General features: G+C 39.8%; 1 protein-coding gene across 5 annotated transcripts in view; it reads right to left on the bottom strand.

The window, feature by feature from the left end:
* Nucleotides 1-1,938: 1,938 nt before the first annotated feature.
* The window catches only part of LOC5570472 (proton-coupled amino acid transporter-like protein CG1139), a 37,521-nt gene continuing 15,963 nt past the window's right edge, over nucleotides 1,939-23,496 (bottom strand). For all 5 annotated transcript variants that reach the window (XM_021845774.1, XM_021845775.1, XM_021845776.1 and 2 more), the window contains 8 exons: nucleotides 4,638-4,811; nucleotides 4,307-4,579; nucleotides 4,159-4,243; nucleotides 3,691-3,829; nucleotides 3,500-3,630; nucleotides 3,253-3,431; nucleotides 3,014-3,189; nucleotides 1,939-2,944 (listed from right to left, as the gene is read on the bottom strand). In XM_021845774.1, the coding sequence (XP_021701466.1) occupies nucleotides 2,703-2,944; nucleotides 3,014-3,189; nucleotides 3,253-3,431; nucleotides 3,500-3,630; nucleotides 3,691-3,829; nucleotides 4,159-4,243; nucleotides 4,307-4,579; nucleotides 4,638-4,777 (1,365 nt within the window). In that variant the 5' untranslated portion in view covers nucleotides 4,778-4,811 and the 3' untranslated portion in view covers nucleotides 1,939-2,702. The remainder of the gene's footprint in view (nucleotides 2,945-3,013; nucleotides 3,190-3,252; nucleotides 3,432-3,499; nucleotides 3,631-3,690; nucleotides 3,830-4,158; nucleotides 4,244-4,306; nucleotides 4,580-4,637; nucleotides 4,812-23,496) is intronic.

The following is a 23,496-nucleotide window of genomic DNA, read 5'->3' as shown; positions in this document are numbered from 1 at the left end:
CTATTTAAAAGCAAGGATTTGAACATGGTATAAACCTGAAAGTTTGTGAGGATGCTTGAGATATATCCCCAAACCAGATTTCATCACCAAAACTCGTACCAATTAGCTCATATGGTTGAAATAATTGAATTTCTGTTAGATATCATTGAATTCCTTAGGAAATTGCATACATTTAGGCGTTTTCCGCGTAATTCTTGAAATTTAACTATTCGTTATTTATATAAATATTGCATTGTTAAGAATTTTACAAGCATAATCGGATTCAGGGAGCTCAAATTTATCATATAGAGTTGTTTTGGAAACTAACAATAATGGCATTGACAAGTGATCAATTTTTTTTTTGTATGGTATTCAGTTGGAGCTGCCTGACAGCTTAACTTGTCAAGGCTGAACCCTCGGTCTGGCTTTTGCCAAGTTTCCCCTCTACCAGGACCAATACTCAGACGGACTAGGCAATGGCGCCCACATGAACACTGTTTTTTATTAGTATTGTGACGTGGTAGTTTTTGAAAAGTACCCATATTCCCTTGCTTCTGAGAAAAGGAAGCATTATGAAAATCAGCAGCTCCATTAGAATTTGTTTGAAATAGTAGTGCATTACTAATACTGTCTAGTCGAAATGGTTTTGAATAATTTGTCATTCAAGTGCTATTCTGATTACTATTGTCTTTTACGTAAGATTAGAGTCTTAAATGTCAAGTGTCGTCAAGTCTTAACAAAATTAGGCTGTTTAGTAGTAGTTCTAGTTAATTTCATTTTTGTTGTTAAAAGTATTTATTGGTCATTACGTTCATATATCCTTAAAAAAAAAGTCAAGGAAAGCTGTCTGTTCAACAATTTTTCGAAACTAGCAAGTGTGTCCTAATGATCGATCTCAGCGTCTTACTTTCCATAGTCATTTTTATAGTGAATATTGAAGAGTAAAGTTACCTTAGGCTTCTATTACAGTCTCCTACAAGATTCACTTTTCGGTGGCAAATGCAATGCTTCACAACGCCTACTTTCTACTTGTAAATTTTGCGAAAATGAAGCTGGAATTAGATTATTTATACCGCTGTTACAAAAGAGGTATTTCTTATTATGGCTATGTAAAAACCATATTTAAATAAGATTGTCGCCACTTATTTCTACTCAGTGAATCTACTAGTCATTTTCCTAAGAGTTCCTAAGTATTCCCTACGTCGTATATAATAACGATGTATCTAGCTAGCTAATAGTAAGAGTGGCTACGGATCATTCTGGTTAGCAAAAGGCAAACTGAACGTCACCAATAGTATTAATGTCCACTTCGAATAGATTAATTATTTGAAATGGGCATCAATTCTATCAATGACGCAGAATGTCCGTTGGATCACATTCGAGATATTATTGCGTCTATGCCATATGAATTATGACGCGGCTTTAAGCAAAAAATGCCAAAATGTGATACCACCACTACAGGTTACGCCTTTGGTTTCCATCATATGGGCTAATGGATTATGCCCTCCCATCGCGGCAAGGTCGCATAACCAAGGGGAGGGCATTGACAAGTGATCAATTTCACCCCGAAATGAGATCCTCTGATTCTTTATTTTAGAGGTATTTGTTAACACTAAAATGTCATTTGTTAGAAAATTTCGGTACATAAGACGATGAGGTTCAGCTTCGTACTTGTTTTTCTGCATTTAGTTGTCTGGCATTGTTAACATTATAGAAAACAGACTAGAAAAACCGTGAAAAATGATCAATTTCACCCGAAATTACGGTACCTCAGTATCAAAAATGCGTTCGCGCAAAACCTCAACTATACAACAACAAATGGGTGAATTAGCGGCAGTAAGAGTCACTGTTTTGAGACCGTTCTCGAAGTCTGGCGTCGATTAATTTCGACCGGTGTATCTGCGAGCTGGTCGTGTGTGTATTGTGATTTCTTTCATATGGCTTCCAAATATTCGACTGTTTGTCTTGTGTGTACATATTAAATTTATTCACTTGAATGATAATAAAATATACGCTTTGAGCGAATCGTTTGGCCTGTAAGAAATTATTTGCTACTTGGTCATTGAACAACAGATAAAAACAATTACTCGGGCTCGCTTATTAAAACTATCTGGAGAAAGTTCCTCCTTCTAAATGAGAGCCTCGGAATTAAAAGCTTAATATAATCTAAAAACAAGTGTGCTGTATTCAAGAATAAAAAATATCGCCCGTACATGCAGTGACAGAATGTGCGAAGACAATTTGTCCGAATTGTGCCTGCTGCTCGAAAGTGGAATCTAAATTTTCAAAAGTTGACTTCAATTGATATGTGGGCCAGCGGTTCCAATTCGTTAGGCTATACTTGCAACTACCGCGCGCGCAGCTTACTACCGGTGCTGTCAAGGCCATTTTATTTCGTATTCAACAATACTTTCCTCGTTTCTTAAGCATTTGATTGTTCGTCTTTTGGACGTTGTATCTACTAGTAGTAGCTCCCATTTTCACTACCAGTATACCAGTAGCTAGGCATCTGCTTATAAATTCTCAATCTCACTACTTTGGTAGCAAAAGTTCTACAGTCTATGCGGGGTTTTGGTTATTCGCGTGAACTGCTCGTCTAGTGTAACAGCCGTTTGCCTATCTATTAAAGTTTTGGTTTTGGTAAGATCTGCGGTTACGAGAGATGTACTATGGTAGTTCTAACAGAAGATTGCTTCAGTTGAATCTAGGTAAAATACTGGCGTCTATTGAAAACTGTAGATAATGTCCCGGACGCTGGTATAGGTTCCGGCAACGAGTCCAATGATGCCAAACAAAATTAGAATGATGTCCTTCCAGAGAACGAGTTTTCCCGGTCCCAGCTTGTCGGGCCAAAGTACGCAAATTTCCATGATGGCCGGGAAGGCGATTCCCAGTGCCGACAGACAGAGCGCTCCGAAGAGTGAGATGAATAGTCCCAATCGTGGAATTGCCACCGCCAGCAAGACTGAAAAAGGATATTCAGAATTATATTGAAGAAGTTTTATAAAATTTGCAGGGAAAGCCTAAAACTTACATGTCACGATGACAACCACAATGCGCACCAGCATCTCATAAACAAATTTGTTGTTGGAATCCTTGTACTTTTGTACGAGATAGACGTTCCAAATAATATCAACGGGAACGTAGCATTGCAATCCATACGAGATGAAAATGGCCACAGCGAACAGAATTCGAATGGTTCGTGACAAACTGAGAAGTGCAAACATACGATTATCAAACGAAAACAAACTTGTTGTCTGAAGGCTTCCTTACATATCCATTTCCGGTAGATTCAGCGTCAAGCTTCCCAACGCTTCTGCACCGTACTTCCAATATCCTAGGAAGCCCATTCCAGCGTACAAAGCCACAATGACAAACATTCCCACGTTCAGCACTCCAAAGGTTCCACCGAAGGACTTTGGCGTTGCCATGTTGTTCTCGAGGGCTATAATCTGGGAAAAAATGGGATAATTTTTTTAGTATCAACTGGTTCTGAGTGATGACTGCACTAGATACGTACCACTCCAACGGCTTCTAGTGCAAACAACGTTGTTCCAAAGAACAATGGAAAACGTCCAATGTCGGTAACCATTTCACGTTCGGACAGCGAAGGCAGGTCATCCAGAACATAGTACAAAATCATACCAAGACCTTTGAACGGGGAAAATAATGGAAAACAGATCGAATTGGAAAATGAAGTTCGTTACTTACCAACAAACGTAATAACATTAGCCAGGGTCGAGAATGGAGCCAGGATCTTAAGGTTCCGGATCATGTTGATGCCAATCAGTGGGACCAGTAGAATCATGCAATGGATTTTCACGTCCAAGTTGAGATAAACGTCGACAAGCTGAGAAAGGAGTGGGATGGTGTTTGTATTTAATTTTAACATTCTATAATAAGTATTTGAGGTCTTGATAAGATCGCAATGGCTGATTGTTGCCTGATCGTCTGATGTTGAAAATCATATTTGAAACATTTCTTGAACCCCAAAAACATATGAAAAATTAGGATACAACCTTGTTTTCAACATCGTACAATTAGTTATGATTAGTTCGACTTAAATTGTTTCAGAATATCCTTGATTAAAAGAGTATCTCTGGACCGATTCATATCATAGAGATTGAACACAACTGAAAATATCAAAAACATATCGATATACCATCATGTCTCAATTACCTGTTTGATGTTCGTAGCGACGAATACTATGTACACACAACATATCCCCAACTGGTAGACAATCATGAACCCGTCCACGATAACCCTGCAAGGAAAAACCTCGTTAATAAAAATGGAACATTCATCAATACCTTACCATAATACTGACACGGCATAGGGTGAAAACCGCCGCAAACAAGCCGGTCCCTCTTCGAGGGCCATCTTCATCGAAATCGGATAGGTCAGAATAGGAACTCGATGCCGCTTGCACAGAATGTACTGAGCCTGGACCAGCACGTGCAGACAGTAGGTACACAAGATGCCAATCAGGATGGTGTTCACGAAACCGGAAATGTAGCCGGCGTTGTAGAAGGCCTGCGGCATGGCCAGAATGCCCGTCCCCAGCGATCCCTTCAGCAGATGTACCAACGTCTCGAAGTTTCTGTTCGAGATGGAAAAATAAGTTCCACTACTTAGATTAAACGAATGCTAATAGTTACGTCGTTGGATGGGGCCGATTCCGGTGGAGATGTGGATCATAATTATCGTCAACTATCATGTCGCCGTTTCTGGTCGGTGAGGACTTGCTAAGCAGTTGCATGTCCAGGTTGACATCTTTCTTCGGACTTCCAGAGGACATTTTGGTGGATTTTGTGTGACTGCACTATGGGTATCTGAAAATAAATCGTTTTCGAAATTGAAAGTCAATGTTCATACCTTTGAAATTATAAATAATAACGGAATTTTTCGTATATATTGAACTGTTCACTATTGCCTTTCTACGCCTACTTGTTCCATATTCAATCTTTCTAGGACTATCGCCCCCATGAGTCCAATAAATTCCAAAATTACACCCCTGGTATTTTACCTTTTTTGTAAGAAAAGCCAAACTATGCTGAGATTAGCCATAAATTTAAGGTTCAATGATCCATCATTCAATAATCAAAACCTATAAACCAAAATTCTTTCGTTCAAATTAAAAAATGTGCGATAATCATTTTACGGTATTCCAGATAGCAAGTGCAAAGTCGCGATAGATTTTTACGAAAATTGCATCGATTTTGAGCAAAGAGCCTGCTTAGCGATGTCTGCTGCTTAACGAAGTAGCCCGCAAAACGATGGCGGTTATTTTCCTCTTAAGCATAGCGGATAATTTATCGATTAAATTATCTCAAGCAAATAAATCTGAAAAATTGCGAAGGTTTAAACAACTTTTGAAAGCTGGTGTCCATAGCCAAACAGTTTATTTTCTTGTGCAATATTCGGCCAAATATTTTTGAGCTTGATTGACAAAAAATCATTATCATGTCATAAATTGCATTGCTGACCAGTTCCATATATTACTGTGGAATTATAATTCCAACAAACATTGTTAGAATTATCTGTCAAATCGTACACTTCTGGTTAATTATCAGAACTCTAGATCTGAAAGAGCTTGTGTTCCTCAAGGCAGCATTTTGGGACCAATATTATACAATATTTTCACATCTGACTTACCAAAGTTACCTCAGGGATGTCAGAAATCTTTGTTTGCGGATGACACAGGCCTTTCCGCCAAAGGACGAAGCCTGCTTGTCATCTGTAGTCAATTGCAAAAAAGTTTGGATATTTTTTCTTCATACTTGCAAAAATGGAAGAATCCTCTCCTTTATCGGCTGCTTGGCACGTCAGGAGTTAATCATCAATATTAACCTCCTTTTCCCGAGCAGCCTAGATAGCCGCGTAGTGTCGGTAGCGGTTGTTTCAACTGGCTAAGAATTAACACTACGGACTACCTGTTCCGGTGGTAAAAGTCCACCTCACAGGTGACCCCTAATTTATGGTGTGCTGCGTACCGTGCCTATGAATGAATGGTTAGGGGGGTCTAAATAAAACCTAACCGCAAACGGAGCCTGTGGGGTACCAGGGCGCCCTCCACAGTATTGAGTCCTTCCTGTGCAACCCGGAGCAATGGTGCAGGTGACCTTGTGTTTCTCCGAGATAATCGGCTGCCCTTCTTCAGTCTCTATCCTGAGGCTTAATAAGGGTGGGATTATGAATATGTTGCTATTTAATTTAAATTTTCACCTATATGGTTTCGCATTATGCGTTTTACACAGTGTATTCTGTGCTTTTTCGCCTTTGGCGACTTTCAATAGATACCGATCTGTTTTTTTCACTGCTGGTCTTTTTCGTACTGATATTGCAAAAAGCTTAATCCTGCCTAGTTTGGATAGTGGCTACGGTTAGGTTAGCTCAGATCAATCTTCAGCATAAAAGAACAGCAACGATCAATCCTTGCAGACTCATGCAAAATGGTGCAGCCCAAGTGGCGCTAGTTCAAGAACCCTACTTCCGTAGAGGGAACTTCTATCTAGGTAACCTTATGGACCCAGTTTTTGCTACTTTCAGCAAACTTGAAATGGCAAACTCGCGCTCCATGCCCCGCGCATGCGTGCTCGTAAATAAAGCAATCGTTGCTACACTCATTTCTCAGTTGACGACCAGAGATGTATGTGCTGTCACAATTGATGTTTCTGTTGGTGACCTCAACAGGAAATACGTCTATTGTTCGGTATATTTACCACATGATGAACCATCCCCAACGGATGACTTCAAACGAGTTGTCGTACACTGCGTAACAAAAGGCCTTCCGCTGATTGCAGTGATGCCAATGCTCATCACATCATCAGGGGCAGCTCAGATATCAATTTGAGAGGCTCCAGTCTGATGGAATACTTAAGTAGTACAGACCTTGGATTACTCAACATAGGAAATCGCCCAACCTTCATGGTTTCTAATAGAGAAGAAGTGTTAGACATAACGCTCTGCTCGAATAGAATCAGTCACGAGTTGACGAACTGGCATGTATCAGATGAGGAATCATTATCTGATCATCGCTACATCTTCTTTGAACACTCAAATGTAACTGCGCAGACTTTGCGTTTTAGGAATCCCCGGTCAACAAACTGGGAACTCTATATTGAATTGGTTGCGACCAAATTTCATGGATATTCTCCGTCCATTGAAAATCCAAGTGATCTGGATGATTGCCGTCCTACATTATGGAAGATTTTGAAGAAGCATGTCCTCTGCGGTCTGCAAAGACTACAAGAGGGACCCCATGGTGGAATTCCGATCTGACTAGACTCAGAAGGAGTTGGAACAGACGCCGTTCAGCTGGATCAGAGTCGTTCAAGTCGGCTCGCAAGGCTTACAAGAAGGCTCTTCGTTCTGCTGAACGATCCGGCTGGAAAAACCTTTGTACAAATGTTTCCAGTTTGAGTGAAATCAGTCGGCTGAACAAAATCCTTGCAAAATCTAAGGATTTCCAAGTGAACGAAATTCGCTTACCTAATGGTGACTTTACTTCTTCCGATGAAGAAGGTTTAGAATGTGTATTCAATACACAGTTCCGCGGATGTGTGGACATAGCATCTACGGATGAACCAAATGTCTTTTCATGTAGTTACGAGTCTCTGGCCTCGGCTCGCAGTATCGTAACTACTGAATCGATTCAATGGGCACCTAATAGTTTTGCTCCTTTCAAATCTCCAGGAGCGGATGGGATTTATCCTGTTCTGCTCCAAAAGGGATTTGGTGTGATATTACAGTACAGTTTATCCCAAAAGGAGGACGTGTGTCGTATGAGGAAGCGAAGAGTTTTAGACCAATCAGTCTGACTTCTTTTCTGCTGAAATGTCTGGAACGCATTATCGATCATCACATCCGTGATGTTTATTTGGCAAACATGCCTCTTCATGTGAATCAACATGCTTACCAATCTGGAAAGTCCACTGTGACTCTTTTACACAAAGTTGCATACGATATCGAGAAAGCATTCGCTCAGAAGCAATCCTGCTTGGGTGTTTTCTTGGATATTGAGGGTGCCTTTGATAACGTGTCTTTCGATGCCATATTGGAAGCCGCAAGAAACCATGGGCTACCTACAATGATTACCAATTGGATTCATCAAATGCTCAAAACCGACATCTCTTCTCGACATTGCGTCAAGCAGCGATTCGAAAATTGAGTGTTTGCGGATGCCCCCAAGGGGAAGTTTTGCACCACTTTTGTGGATTCTCGTAACAGATACGCTATTGAGGCAACTCAATAATTGCGGTTGTCCAGTTTATGGATTTGCCGACGACTATCTAGCTCTGATAGTTGGTATGTGCATAAGCACCCTATTCGACCTGATGCAAAGTGCTCTTCAGGTAGTCGAGAGTTGGTGTCGCCAATATGGCCTTTCGGTTAACCCGAATAAAACATCTATTGTTCTTTTTACGGAAAGACGAAACCGCGATGGAATTCGAACTTTACGTCTTTTTGGTACTGAGATTAATGTGACTGATCAAGTAAAGTATGTCGGAGTCATTCTAGATTCCAAACTTTCATGGACACCTCACATTGATTTCAGAGTCAAAAAAGCTTGCATGGCCTTCGGTCAATGCCGGCGAACCTTTGGTAAAACTTGGATCTCAAACCCAAATATATCAAATGGATTTACACATCAGTTGTTCGACCAATATTGGCATATGGATGTCTCGTGTGGTGGCAAAAGGGCGAAGTGAGAACAATCCAATCAAAATTGGGCCATCTCCAAAGGATGTGCTTGATGGCGATGTCCGGTGCGTTCTTCACAGCAGCGCTTGAGGCCATTTTCGACGTTGCGCCACTACACATATATCTTAAACAAGAAGCACTTTCTTGCTCTTACCGTTTATGTGTACTGTATCTACTGGAGAAAAATCCAGTGAATCGTAGATCTACACACACTTCGTTGTTTCCACTTTTGGTGAATTGGGCCAAAATTGTCCTTGCTCCAAGTGATCTCACAATTGCTTGTAACTTTCCTTACAGGACATTTACCACACAATTCCCTTCACGGGAAGAGTGGACGTCTGGCTATTTGGAAAGAAGTATATCAAACAATATAGCATGTTACACTGATGGCTCCCTTCTTGAAGGTAGAGCTGGTGCAGGAGTATATTCTCGTGAGCTAAGGCTGAATCAGTTTTACTCACTTGGTAGAAACTGCACCGTTTTTCAGGCGGAAATATTTGCTCTTATGTGTGGAGTGCAATCAGCACTTCAACAGCGCGTAATGGTTAAAGTCATATACTTTTGTTCAGATAGTCAGGCTGCTATAAAAGCTCTCGCTTCGGCCAACTCAAGGTCGAAGCTTGTTAACGCATGTCGAACTTGAATTGAGGAACTGAATTCAGTCAACTCTGTTAACCTTGTATGGGTACCAGGCATTCTTCCATCGCTGGAAATGAATTGGCTGAAGAGCTAGCTCGCGATGGAGCATCGCATGACTTCATTGGCCCTGAGGCGGCTATTCCAATTTCGAAGTGCTGGGTGAAGCTTCAGATAAACTCTTGGGCGGCAACTCAGTACAAGCAATACTGGAATAGTTTGGAGCCATGACGTCAAACAAAATTGTACATTACTGAGCCATCTCCAAGGGTGGCGAAGTATTTAACAAATCTGTCAAAGCAGAATTGCAGTCTCTTGGTCAGAGCGTTGACAGGCCACTGCCGACTCAACTATCACATGGCAAATATTCAGCGTGCTGACTCATTTGTGTGTGATAGTTGTGACTCCGATTATGGAACTTCGTATCACCTGATATGTAACTGTCCAGTTTTTTCGAATTACTTGGTAAACATTTATTAAGTGAAACTGAATTCAGAAGCCTGAATCTTCAGGACATTCTGTTATTCTTAACCCACTGTGGTAATGAGCTATAGGCTCTCTTTACGCTCATGCGTTTTGCAGTGCCCTTTTTAGGGCGCTGTTCGAACCCATTGTGGTATGGAGCTACATGCCGTCATTTCGCTTATACGATCTTCCCTCTTCAAGGGACCCCACTCCTATTTCCTCCCAACTTTCCCTTCCCTTTCCTCTCCCATCGGGTAGATGATGAAATAGGCTCAAATATGGCGATGGCACAAATCTCCCTACTGATGGGGAACGTGTCTTTGGAGCCGGCCTTCTGATACCTGATACCTGATAGAATAATTCAAAGTTATCTGTCAAATCGTACACTTCTGGTTAATTATCAGAACTCTAGATCTGAAAGAGCTGGTGTTCCTCAAGGCAGCATTTTGGGACCAATATTATTCAATATTTTCACATCTGACTTACCAAAGTTACCTAAGGGATGTCAGAAATCTTTGTTTGCGGATGACACAGGCCTCTTCGCCAAAAGACGAAGCCTGCGTGTCATCTGTAGTCGATTGCAAAAAAGTTTGGATATTTTTTCTTCATACTTGCATAAATGGAAGATTTCTCCTAATGCTTCCAAAACTCAACTAATAATATTCCCATATAAACCAAAAGTTCTTTATTTGAAACCTTTAAGTAGACATGTTGTCACGATGAGAGGGGTTCCAATAAATTGGTCAGATGAAGTTAAGTATCTAGGGCTCATGCTAGATATGATTTTAACTTTCAAAAATCACATTGAGGGCATTCAATATTAATTTAATTAAATAATCATTAATAGAAAATCAAAACTTTGTATTAAGAACAAGCTTTTGATATTAAAACAAATTTTCAGGCCAGCCATGTTGTATGCTGTACCAATATGGACTATCTGTTGTAATACCAGGAAAAAAGCTCTGCAGAGAATTCAAAATAAAATTTTGAAAATGATTCTGCAGCTTCCTCCCTGGTATAGTACCAATGAGAATATCCTCATTGGAACAAATGTCAAATAAAATAATTAATAATTTCAGGAAAAAATCGTTGCGTCCTTATTTTCCGATTCTAAAATACCATATATTTCTTCATGTCTGCCTTATTGATAACTATACATTCTAACACAATCAAACACTCTAAATATTAAGACTGTGAAAAAAAAAACAATAATATCGATTTCACCCCAAGTTGGACCATCACAAAAGTGTGCACGTTCCTTCAAAGTGTGATAGCAGCTCATGGTTACGTCGATTAATGTTTTTGTGCACTTGTTGCTTGTAGTTCATGGAATATCTTAATACAGTCGCCTCTCCACATCTCGATATCGAAGGGACCATCGAGATAGGGAGAGATCCAGACAAAGAACACTTTTTTGATGAACACTAGATTGAAAAACACTCCGTTGCCAAGAAAGTTATACACAAACATACGTCATTTTGCGCTCCTAATTTGTTTTGAATCCCAAAACTTTGGTCTAGTAGCCTTCGATATTGGTCATATCAACATACGGAGAGAAAATTGAGAACGAAAACTCAACAGAAACTCATCGAGATAAGGAGATGTCGAGACAAGGAAGACATCGAGACATGGAGAGTAAAAATGTATGCAGACTGAAGGGACTTATGAAATCATCGACATGGGGAGAGATATCGAGATTTAAAACATCGAGATGTGAAGAGGCGACTGTAGAAATGTTTACTATGGAATAATGTACAAGAAAAACCTATCAGAATAAGTCATTTTTTCGAATATTGCAGTGCAGAGGCCTATAGGCCGTTTCATAACAGATAGGCGTTCTGGAAAAAAGTAACTTTTGCCCTACTCTACTATTGAGCGAAGTGCATAGACTCAAAATGTATATGAACTGTAGGTACAATCATTCAATCAGTAGACCGCTATCCTGGTTGCTGTGAACAACAAAAAACCGATTGGTCACGAGTGAAGATCAATTTCGAAAACCAGATTGAATCGGTCTTGGAAACCAGATCCATCCCATCAAACCGATTCACATGATTTCGATTGGTTTCTAATTTAAACCATTCTTACAAAGTATCCCATCCAACCCTCATCCATATTGCACTTTGGCGATTGGATGCTATTTTTACTCCGAGGACACTCCCCATTATATCTTCGAAACCCTGTGAGAGGACCAGTAACAGATTCCAATCCCGTTGTAAGCAATTTATTTTAATCAAATTCAATTGAAAGTGAACGAACCGTAGTCACCATGGTCGTAATAAGCGATGAGCTTTTCGTCATCGCCAAAAACCTCCCGACGGGAATCGAGATGCTAGAAAATGGAAATAGCTAACAGGACAGTTGGACTACGATCATCGGTCAGAGTTTTGAGTTTAGTGGGAAGTGAATACACCTGTTTGGTTGAAAGCTGGGTAAAAATATCCCCATGACATGTGAAGGGTAATTTGTTTGGATTAGAAAGTAGTTGTACCTATTACTAGTGATCGGATGCAGCTGCAATATTTGTAAACAAGCCACAACGACATATTTTGAAATTTAACTGAAGCAATGATTTTGAAAGTGTATACCGTAAAACGGGGTTACTTTGATAATGCGGGTAACTTTGATAGTACGAGACCCACAACATGCTAAACGAAATAACAAAGTTTCTGTTAAACAGTTAAGAATAACAAATGCAAAAATAAAGAGTATTAGTATGGCACTTCATGTCAAAACTATTTTCGTTGGAATCAAGTACATTTGAGAATTTATATGCAAATATTAAAAATTTAAAAGTTTTTAGCATTTTTGAAACGCTCACAAACAATCTGTTCTACGATCACTATTTGATGAAGTCATAATAAGTTCGTCATTCTTGACAGCCTAGTTATAGTATAACATGAACTCGGCCTCAAATCTCTTAGCGAAAACCATTTGTACAAACTGGGACAATTTTTGTAATCTAAGTCTGAAATTTCCATATAGCGTTAAATCCCTAGAGGTATGCAACGCCCTATAAATGTTTCGTAATTCATTCAACTTTGTTTAATTTATATTCCACTATCAAAGTTACCCCAAAACAGAAAACCGAATTTCGATCATTTGAAAAATTATATATCCATTCAAAATAAATATTTTGGCTATTTATCAACTGTAATCGATAGTTAGGATACCAGTACTTGTTTTAAAAATATAAATTATAATTTTTTGAAACAGCATGCATAAATATTCAAGTTTTCTTCGAAAAAAAAAAACTATCAAAGTTATCCCGTTTTACGGTACTTCGAAATAAGACAATTTGACACTAGACATACACTTTTTTTTGTTGAAAAGACACATTTGTCTTCTATTTATTTCACACATCAGTGACCAGCTGCTGTTTTCAGTTCAATAAAACAGTACTAGACAGAATAGGACAGAACAAGGAATGAATTGGCCGTTATCCATACAAAACGGTCAAATTTGAAAGTTTGAATCTCGGCATAGAGTGCTTCAGTTTTAACTGCAGCTTAAAAATATTCTGAAATTTACTGAGCTGAAATTCACGTCTTTTCAAAAACAAACTGTTGAATTGCACTATGGGCGATGAGGTGACAAATAATCGAAAAATGAATTAAAGGACCTTGAATAATTTATCGGCACATATATGCACTGTGTTGATAAAGGGCTTTTTGAGTTTTTTTTTATATTTTAAGCATTGTCCTATAATAACAGCTAGAGATAATTCCAGGGGATTGTACTAGTAATGACTTACATCATAAATAAATGTACACCCGATTCTGTTTTTGCACTGATTATTTTCACACGGCCTTGCAAAAAAAGTTTCCATATATATTTTTTTCCGTCAAAACCTTATTTTTGCGTGAAACGTCAACGACTGGTGTTACTTTTTTTTTGCACGGTTTTTAAAATTTTGAACTGAAAACTTTTTTTGCACGGTACGCATCCCCCGTGTAAAAACAGAATCGGGTGCATGTTTAAATGTTTAAAATGGGTTTCACAACGTTTATCGCTTGAATGGCCAATGTACACCATTAGTAACAAAAACTCATTATTTCGCTATAAGCCCTTTTCAAGTTTGTCTCAAAAATTTGTTTGTCAAAAACAAAACATCAGGTTTGTATTACAAAACTCATACATAAGACCAGAGATCGCAACAATATTTTGGCTGCCTGTCTATTAGAGTGGTTCAAAAAAATCGTTTTTGCTCCACACCGCTCATTCGATTCTAGATCCAATTCTGAGTGTCCTCTCAAAATTTGAGCTCATTTGGATGAGAACTGAGAATGCGCAAGCCCTTTAAATTTTATATGGGAATTACTATGAGAAAAGCAAGCAATTCATTCAATCGGTCATAGTGTTTGCCCATGTGCTCTTGGGGATTAGAGCTACGTTGATACTGTTAGATACATTCATCAGCTACAACTTTGCCGAAGATCGTTTTCAAATCAGACGCCTCAGTAATTAGTTATTGATTTATATCCAGTCACAAATTCTTCAGCTGTGCTCATTTAACTTCTGAACAGGCAACATTGATGCACCTGGCGTGAAAGATAGCACGCACAAATCATGGCTTCTATGTTTTACTGCATATATCCAGTGATGCCTGCAGAACAGCCTAATAATTATTGCCAAAGTTTTACAACTCATTCAAAAATAAATAGCTTATGACTGGGGCGTCCGATTTGAAAACGGTCTTCGGCAAAGTTGTAGCTGATGAATGTATCTAACAGTATTTTTTGAACCACTCTACTGTCTATACTGCCCATATTATGGGGAAAATGGTGGCCAAAAATCGAGAAATTTACTTGATTTGAATGATGTGTTTTGTATACCATTTGAAAGCCAGATAGTTCAAATTAAGATTCCCAAAATGTCATTCCTCTATGAGAAAAACTCATTGCGCCACAGACATCAGACTTAGCAAACATGTAGAAAAATGCATTTCAAACAAATTCAGTGAATAACGGTCCAATTTTGAAATTTAGTACACCGGTGAAAACGTTATTGTAAACTTTGAAATGGGTATGTTGTTGAGGTTACACGGTTAATCAAAATTCCTAAAAAATGGCAATTATTGAAAAAAACATTTTTTGCCTAAGTCGGAATATATCAAACTAGCAGGGCCGAGCTTGGGGTCTATACGATATGCGCAACGAGAATCCAGCTGCGGATGAGTGCCATTTTGGCACAAGGTCGAAAACATGTTTTTTTTGTTCATTACGATTATAGATTATGCGAGCCTAAACCAAAAAAAATGTTTAAATTAAACACTACACATTGGTCCACGGAACAAAATTAAGTGGAATAAATTAAAAACTTCAAAACATCAGAGATAGCGTTTTGGTGTCTTCTGAACATTTGTTTGTCTGGTCATGTCGTGTTATATGCAAAAGTATCATAAGCACCAAATTTCATAGCTTTCGAAATTCTCTCTCAAACTTTTTTATTTTAAAAGATAGCACGGGCCTTCCTTAGCTGAGTGGTTAGGGTCCGCGGCTACAAAGCAAAGCAATGCTGAAGATGTCCAGGTTTGATTCCCGGTCGGTTCAGGATGATTAAAATCATTTGTTTTTCAAAGCATTTTATTAGAGTTACAAAAATAGCACATCTGTATTTTTTGATATAATATACAATTTTATTTTGTCTTTCAAATGCTGTCAAAAGATATTTTTCATGTTTGACCCAGTCAGAGATGTTCACAATCAAAGTAGGCATGTTTTTTTTGTGAGAAAAACAACATTAACTGCAAAACGGAAGGAGATTGCGAGTTTCTTCACTCACCAAATTACGCATTTTCAAAGCTCTAAAAGTAATTCATAGGCTACTTTGATGAGATATTTGAATTGAAAACGCTAGAGTTAGAAAACCAATTTTGTTCGGACCACCCTATGTCACCGTGGGAAAAAAGCTCTAAATCAGTCAATTTAAGAGATACACAAAAACTTTATTTGGCATAGTTGCTTGAAATTTAATGGAATACAAATTTGCTGAAGCATATATAATATTAATTTTACAAATGAGAAAGTTAGTTACACAATTTCTATGAAAATGTGGTCCACCCTAACTTTCAATAACATCAAACAAAGGGCTTAACTAACACAAACAACTTTGTAGAAGACCGTTTTCGTCTAATGTTTCATTCTAAAGCTCAAAATGCATCTTTCCACGTAAATCTGCTTTCTGGACTATAGTGCATTGTAGAATAATAGTTGAACGATAGAAAACCGATTACGGTTTTATCAATAAATAAAAAAGATAAAGCAAACACAAAGTGTTCACTTTAAAAAATGAACAGTCCTTATTGAAGATTTTTTTTCTAAATTTTTGTAACCATGATTTTTAGCCCTGGTCTGGTTCACCTCAGTATATTGAAGATTGAAAATCGGTTTAAAAAGTCAATAATCTGTAGTACTATAGATTGTACCCCGTTTGGCATAAAGTCGTTTGGCATAAGGTCGTTTGGCATAAGGTCGTTTGGCATAAGGCCGTTTGGCATAAAGTAGTTTGGCATAATGGTCATTTGGCATAATCGCCGTTTGGCATAATGATTGACTTAAAATAAATATCGGTATTTTTTAAACTTTTACCGAGATCAACACCACTGAGCCCGTAGCAAACAATTTTGGTAGGTGGTGTTCGTTCAGAGATTTTTCAAGTTAAGAATTTCAAAAATTGTTGTGACATTAGAGAGCACTACAAAATAAAACTCGTGACGGGTATCTACATCTCAGATCATAGAGTATTTTCGAGCTTGTTGCGATATACGTATTTGAAAACAGTGAATTGGCAAAGAAAGTTCGCAGTTATTGATCAAAGGAACGCTTATAGAATATTTAGCTGCAGATCAAGCTCTGCCCCAGTTTCGACGTAACACTCATTGAAAATTAATTGATAAAAGAATAGATTTTTATGTTGCAAAATATCAAAAACTCTAGTCCAAAGATCTATCAATGCGACTCAATGCAAAAATAGCCTAAATACGAGAGCAGATTATTTTTCGTTTAAAACGTTTAAGGCTCTAACGCAAAAAATCTGTTCACAGCATAGGTCAAATGAACAACACATCTTTAAAGGAAAACATTTGTGGCAAAATTTTTCAACGGTTCAATATTTATTCTAATTTTGAAAATGTACATCAAAAACACCGTCTTATATCGAGAAAAGAGAAAATTTGTGATTGAAATACCGTCAAACGGGGTAACTTGCAACAGGGGTGAAACTTGCAACACTTTGACATGTAACCGAATTAACGTTTGGTTTAGCATTAAGTTAAATTATTGTAATTTGTTTCGCCGTTTATTGACCTAAGGTATAAAACAGAAGATTTTGTCGAGTGTTTGGTTATTGTTTCTTTTATGGTTGGTTTGCTGGAGGTGAAAATCATATTTCACGTTGGATTGTATGAAAATAATGCTGAAAATCGTTCCTCGTGCCACACAAATGATAGAAATATGTCATTCGAGGCATTTGCTATCAGTTACAGTACTTAGTAGTGTACAAATTGACAATATAAAAGTTTTGATAATTTGATGCTTAAACACTATAAAAATTCAAAAACGTTTTTGACTACCCTTGTGGGGTAACTTGCAACAGCAATTTTAATCTCAATTGTTCGATATTTCTTGCCGCACGTCTTCAAAAACACATGAAATAGCAAAGTTTAACATATATTTGTTCAATAACATTAAAATTTGTGTACCTCAATCAATTCAATACACGTTTGGTACAAAATATTTCAAAATTTACAATACGGTTCATTATAATTATAATTATTTTTATTCACTTCATGAAAATTGTGAATAATTTTGAAAATCTGTATTAATCTGTATTATAAGTTAATTTTAACTAGTGGATCTGCCATTAGGAACTTTTTGCATGAAATATGGTGATAATTATGTCAAAACACCAACAGAGACTATTTCAAGGCATACATATCAATATGTGATATGTTGCGTTGATTGAAATATGTATAAAAATATAAGTTATGCGAAGTATAACTTAAAATTCCATTACATTTGTAGAAAAGTTGGCTTTCCAACTTTAGAGACTTATGATGTGCTAGAATTTCCCCGTGTAAACATCCAATAGAGTTTTCAATCGAATTGGTTTAATACTCCTAATTCAAACAATAATAATTAGTTTACTAAGAGTAGATTACTCTGTTTTTGATTATTGTCATGCTTTTACTGCATAAAATTATTATATATTCATAATAACACGATATAGGTTAACTTTTTAATAGTGAACTTTTGGTAGCACTATGTGTTGCATGTTACCCCACATCAAGGGGAGCTTGAAAAATGTATATTTTTCGTCTCTCCTTATCCCAGAAAACCAAATGCTGATAAATTTAATACCGCGTGGTATTCTTTACGTGGCGATTAGGATACCACATGATTTTTGTTTCATCTGAATCCTTAAATTTTTTTTCTACATAGCTTTGAAGTTGAAAAGTGTTGCAAGTTACCCCGTTTGACGGTAATATTTTTTCTACCATATCTCGGAAGGAGATCTCACGCGTTTGCCCCAAAAAAGTAGATGTTGATTATTGGCAGGTTCTGAAGTAATTATCATTCTAACAACACATCTGGCAAGAATTGATAATACAGCAAAATAAAAAAAATGGTTAACACTTAGCTTTACTTAATAATAAAATTTAAAACAGTATAAATATAAAGAACAGCCTATTTTGAAAAGAAGGCAACATTTATGATCAAACCAATAGAAGAATAGACGCCAAAAATTATTTCGGCATAATAAAACGAAAAGACATAAAAAAGTACGTTCAGAATCATCGAAGTGATTATGCTACGTTTCCCCGAATGACTGGTTTCCCCGAAATGTGGTGACAAAAAAGAGCGATAAACAGTCAGAAAAAGGAAATATTCTGTCATTCTCGGCTATACAGATGTTGGCAAAAATGCTGAGGACGGTAAAACTCGAAAGAACCGCCAATTAAATGAAGAAGGGTGCATATTAAATGGTCAGTTTGTTCACCTCCCTGAAATGTATAAAGTTACGACAATTATGAGTGCCAAAAACTTTTCGAGGAAGTGGGCTTATCGGGGAACTGGCATTCGGGGAACTGGCGTTCGGGGAAACGACATTCGGGGAAAAGTAACACAAGTAACTGCAGTAATCGATTTCTCTTTTCGCTGATAATTTGAGCAGATTAATGTTATTGATTGCCACCCTTTTGTCAGTTGGAAACAAAACAAAAAATAAGCTCCAACAGTCTATGCATAAAAGAAGAAGCCTATGCATAAAAGAAGGAGAAATTTATTGAAATTTTGAATCAACAATGTTCATACCTATAATTATGGTTACACCATATTTAGAAAAAAAAGAACCATTAAAAGAAGGGTAAATCTGTTCTAAATGTATAAAAATATTTAGTGTAAAATTTTGTCTCAATAGCGAAACTCAAAAGAAGTATTATTATTTGAAAGAAGGGTAATTTCTGGATTAATAATAAAATACTATTGGCAATAACTTTCCAAATTTGCTTAAATTTATTCAAGAGCTAAACTGCCCATAACTGCATAACAGTCACATTCGACATTTTTGTGGATTTCGAGTTAATACCGTGGAGAGTCATCAAATGATAAATACTTTCGATCAACTTACTGAAATCTGTGAGATTGTTCTAGAAAATTCGAAAAAAATACCAAGTTGTTTTGTCACATTGGCAATTGTAACCGCATAACAGTCACATTGAGATTATACATGAATCTCGTAATGCAGTGGCAACGAAATTTCTATCAGAATTATTTTCTGACTATTCACCCAATATGTAAAATAAGTTGTACAAAATTTTAGCCTCAAATAAGCATTTTTGAATTTTTAGTGATTTTTTGAAATTTTGATTCCCTCCCATACTGCAATAAAATCCAAAGTTGGTATCCCATTTACTCAATGCCTACTTTTGTCGAATGTTACAAATATGCAGTTATGGGCAGTAAATAAAGTGTCATTTTGTATCAATTGACTCCAAAACAAACCTGATGTCATCAGAAAGAATCGATAGAAACGTAAAGCATAAGCATAAGCATAAGCATAGATGACCGTACAATTCGTAGTTGCTACTCCGTGATTGACCAGAACAATCGAAGTTGCACAGGGAATTAATGAATGGGGCTTGGGATTAGCTTACCATTCTTCAATGTGCACAAATCGAGAGCTCAAATTTAAAAGTCAATAACGGCGCCGGCCACGTCCTTACGGTCATCGGGGAAGGGAAGGAATGTTAGTGTGACTACCGTTGTTACTAGAGACCGAGATCACCTCTGCATCTCCACGGTTGTCATGGAGAGGATATTGGGTTAGTGGGATAAGGTAAAGATCTGGGAGTCACCAATGTTTGGTGATGCGATCCATGATATAATCACGCCTAACCGGATTCGCGAAATAATTCGATAATCGCATTAAACGCCGAACAAGTGTTCGTCACTCGCCCACGCAAGAGCAAGCGACGCGATCAATAGATCAAACACTACTAGCGATCCACGGCGCTTTTTCATTTCTCTGAGCGAACGACGCGCGACAAGTTTGATCCTGCCCCCATCGCCCGCCCCCGCAGGAGCAAGCGTCAAGGTCGAAGGATCAAACACTACTAACGAACCGATCACTTTTCCACCGCTTCACTACCGACGCGCGACATGTTTGATCCTGCCCTCATCACCCGCTCCCGCAGGAGCAAGTGTCATGGTCGAAGGATCAAACACTACTAACGAACCGATCACTTTTCCACCGCTTCACTACCGACGCGCGACATGTTTGATCCTGTCCTCATCACCCACTCCCGCAGGAGCAAGTGTCAAGGTCGAAGGATCAAACACTACTAACGAACCGATCACTTTTCCATCGCTTCACTACCGACGCGTGACATGTTTGATCCTGCCCTCATCACCCGCTCCCGCAGGAGCAAGTGTCAAGGTCGAAGGATCAAACACTACTAACGAACCGATCACTTTTCCACCGCTTCACTACCGACGCGCGACATGTTTGATCCTGCCCTCATCACCCGCTCCCGCAGGAGCAAGTGTCAAGGTCGAAGGATCAAACACTACTAACGAACCGATCACTTTTCCACCGCTTCACTACCGACGCGTGACATGTTTGATCCTGCCCTCATCACCCGCTCCCGCAGGAGCAAGTGTCAAGGTCGAAGGATCAAACACTACTAACGAACCGATCACTTTTCCACCGCTTCACTACCGACGCGCGACATGTTTGATCCTGCCCTCATCACCCACTCCCGCAGGAGCAAGTGTCAAGGTCGAAGGATCAAACACTACTAACGAACCGATCACTTTTCCACCGCTTCACTACCGACGCGTGACATGTTTGATCCTGCCCTCATCACCCGCTCCCGCAGGAGCAAGTGTCAAGGTCGAAGGATCAAACACTACTAACGAACCGATCACTTTTCCACCGCTTCACTACCGACGCGCGACATGTTTGATCCTGCCCTCATCACCCGCTCCCGTAGGAGCAAGTGTCAAGGTCGAAGGATCAAACACTACTAACGAACCGATCACTTTTCCACCGCTTCACTACCGACGCGCGACATGTTTGATCCTGCACTCATCACCCACTCCCGCAGGAGCAAGTGTCAAGGTCGAAGGATCAAACACTACTAACGAACCGATCACTTTTCCACCGCTTCACTACCGACGCGTGACATGTTTGATCCTGCCCTCATCACCCGCTCCCGCAGGAGCAAGTGTCAAGGTCGAAGGATCAAACACTACTAACGAACCGATCACTTTTCCACCGCTTCACTACCGACGCGCGACATGTTTGATCCTGCCCTCATCACCCGCTCCCGTAGGAGCAAGTGTCAAGGTCGAAGGATCAAACACTACTAACGAACCGATCACTTTTCCACCGCTTCACTACCGACGCGCGACATGTTTGATCCTGCCCTCATCACCCACTCCCGCAGGAGCAAGTGTCAAGGTCGAAGGATCAAACACTACTAACGAACCGATCACTTTTCCACCGCTTCACTACCGACGCGCGACATGTTTGATCCTGCCCTCATCACCCGCTCCCGTAGGAGCAAGTGTCAAGGTCGAAGGATCAAACACTACTAACGAACCGATCACTTTTCCACCGCTTCACTACCGACGCGCGACATGTTTGATCCTGCACTCATCACCCACTCCCGCAGGAGCAAGTGTCAAGGTCGAAGGATCAAACACTACTAACGAACCGATCACTTTTCCACCGCTTCACTACCGACGCGCGACATGTTTGATCCTGCCCTCATCACCCGCTCCCGTAGGAGCAAGTGTCAAGGTCGAAGGATCAAACACTACTAACGAACCGATCACTTTTCCACCGCTTCACTACCGACGCGCGACATGTTTGATCCTGCCCTCATCACCCGCTCCCGTAGGAGCAAGTGTCAAGGTCGAAGGATCAAACACTACTAACGAACCGATCACTTTTCCACCGCTTCACTACCGACGCGCGACATGTTTGATCCTGCCCTCATCACCCACTCCCGCAGGAGCAAGTGTCAAGGTCGAAGGATCAAACACTACTAACGAACCGATCACTTTTCCACCGCTTCACTACCGACGCGTGACATGTTTGATCCTGCCCTCATCACCCGCTCCCGCAGGAGCAAGTGTCAAGGTCGAAGGATCAAACACTACTAACGAACCGATCACTTTTCCACCGCTTCACTACCGACGCGCGACATGTTTGATCCTGCCCTCATCACCCGCTCCCGTAGGAGCAAGTGTCAAGGTCGAAGGATCAAACACTACTAACGAACCGATCACTTTTCCACCGCTTCACTACCGACGCGTGACATGTTTGATCCTGCCCTCATCACCCACTCCCGCAGGAGCAAGTGTCAAGGTCGAAGGATCAAACACTACTAACGAACCGATCACTTTTCCACCGCTTCACTACCGACGCGCGACATGTTTGATCCTGCCCTCATCACCCACTCCCGCAGGAGCAAGTGTCAAGGTCGAAGGATCAAACACTACTAACGAACCGATCACTTTTCCACCGCTTCACTACCGACGCGTGACATGTTTGATCCTGCCCTCATCACCCGCTCCCGCAGGAGCAAGTGTCAAGGTCGAAGGATCAAACACTACTAACGAACCGATCACTTTTCCACCGCTTCACTACCGACGCGCGACATGTTTGATCCTGCACTCATCACCCACTCCCGCAGGAGCAAGTGTCAAGGTCGAAGGATCAAACACTACTAACGAACCGATCACTTTTCCACCGCTTCACTACCGACGCGTGACATGTTTGATCCTGCCCTCATCACCCACTCCCGCAGGAGCAAGTGTCAAGGTCGAAGGATCAAACACTACTAACGAACCGATCACTTTTCCACCGCTTCACTACCGACGCGCGACATGTTTTGATCCTGCCCTCATCACCCGCTCCCGTAGGAGCAAGTGTCAAGGTCGAAGGATCAAACACTACTAACGAACCGATCACTTTTCCACCGCTTCACTACCGACGCGCGACATGTTTGATCCTGCCCTCATCACCCGCTCCCGCAGGAGCAAGTGTCAAGGTCGAAGGATCAAACACTACTAACGAACCGATCACTTTTCCACCGCTTCACTACCGACGCGTGACATGTTTGATCCTGCCCTCATCACCCGCTCCCGCAGGAGCAAGTGTCAAGGTCGAAGGATCAAACACTACTAACGAACCGATCACTTT

The sequence above is a fragment of the Aedes aegypti genome, chromosome 2 (genome assembly GCF_002204515.2).
Source record: "Aedes aegypti strain LVP_AGWG chromosome 2, AaegL5.0 Primary Assembly, whole genome shotgun sequence".
Lineage (NCBI taxonomy): Eukaryota > Metazoa > Arthropoda > Insecta > Diptera > Culicidae > Aedes > Aedes aegypti.
The sequence above is the reverse complement of the archived record's forward strand: the minus strand, read 5'-3'. Positions and strand labels throughout refer to the sequence as shown.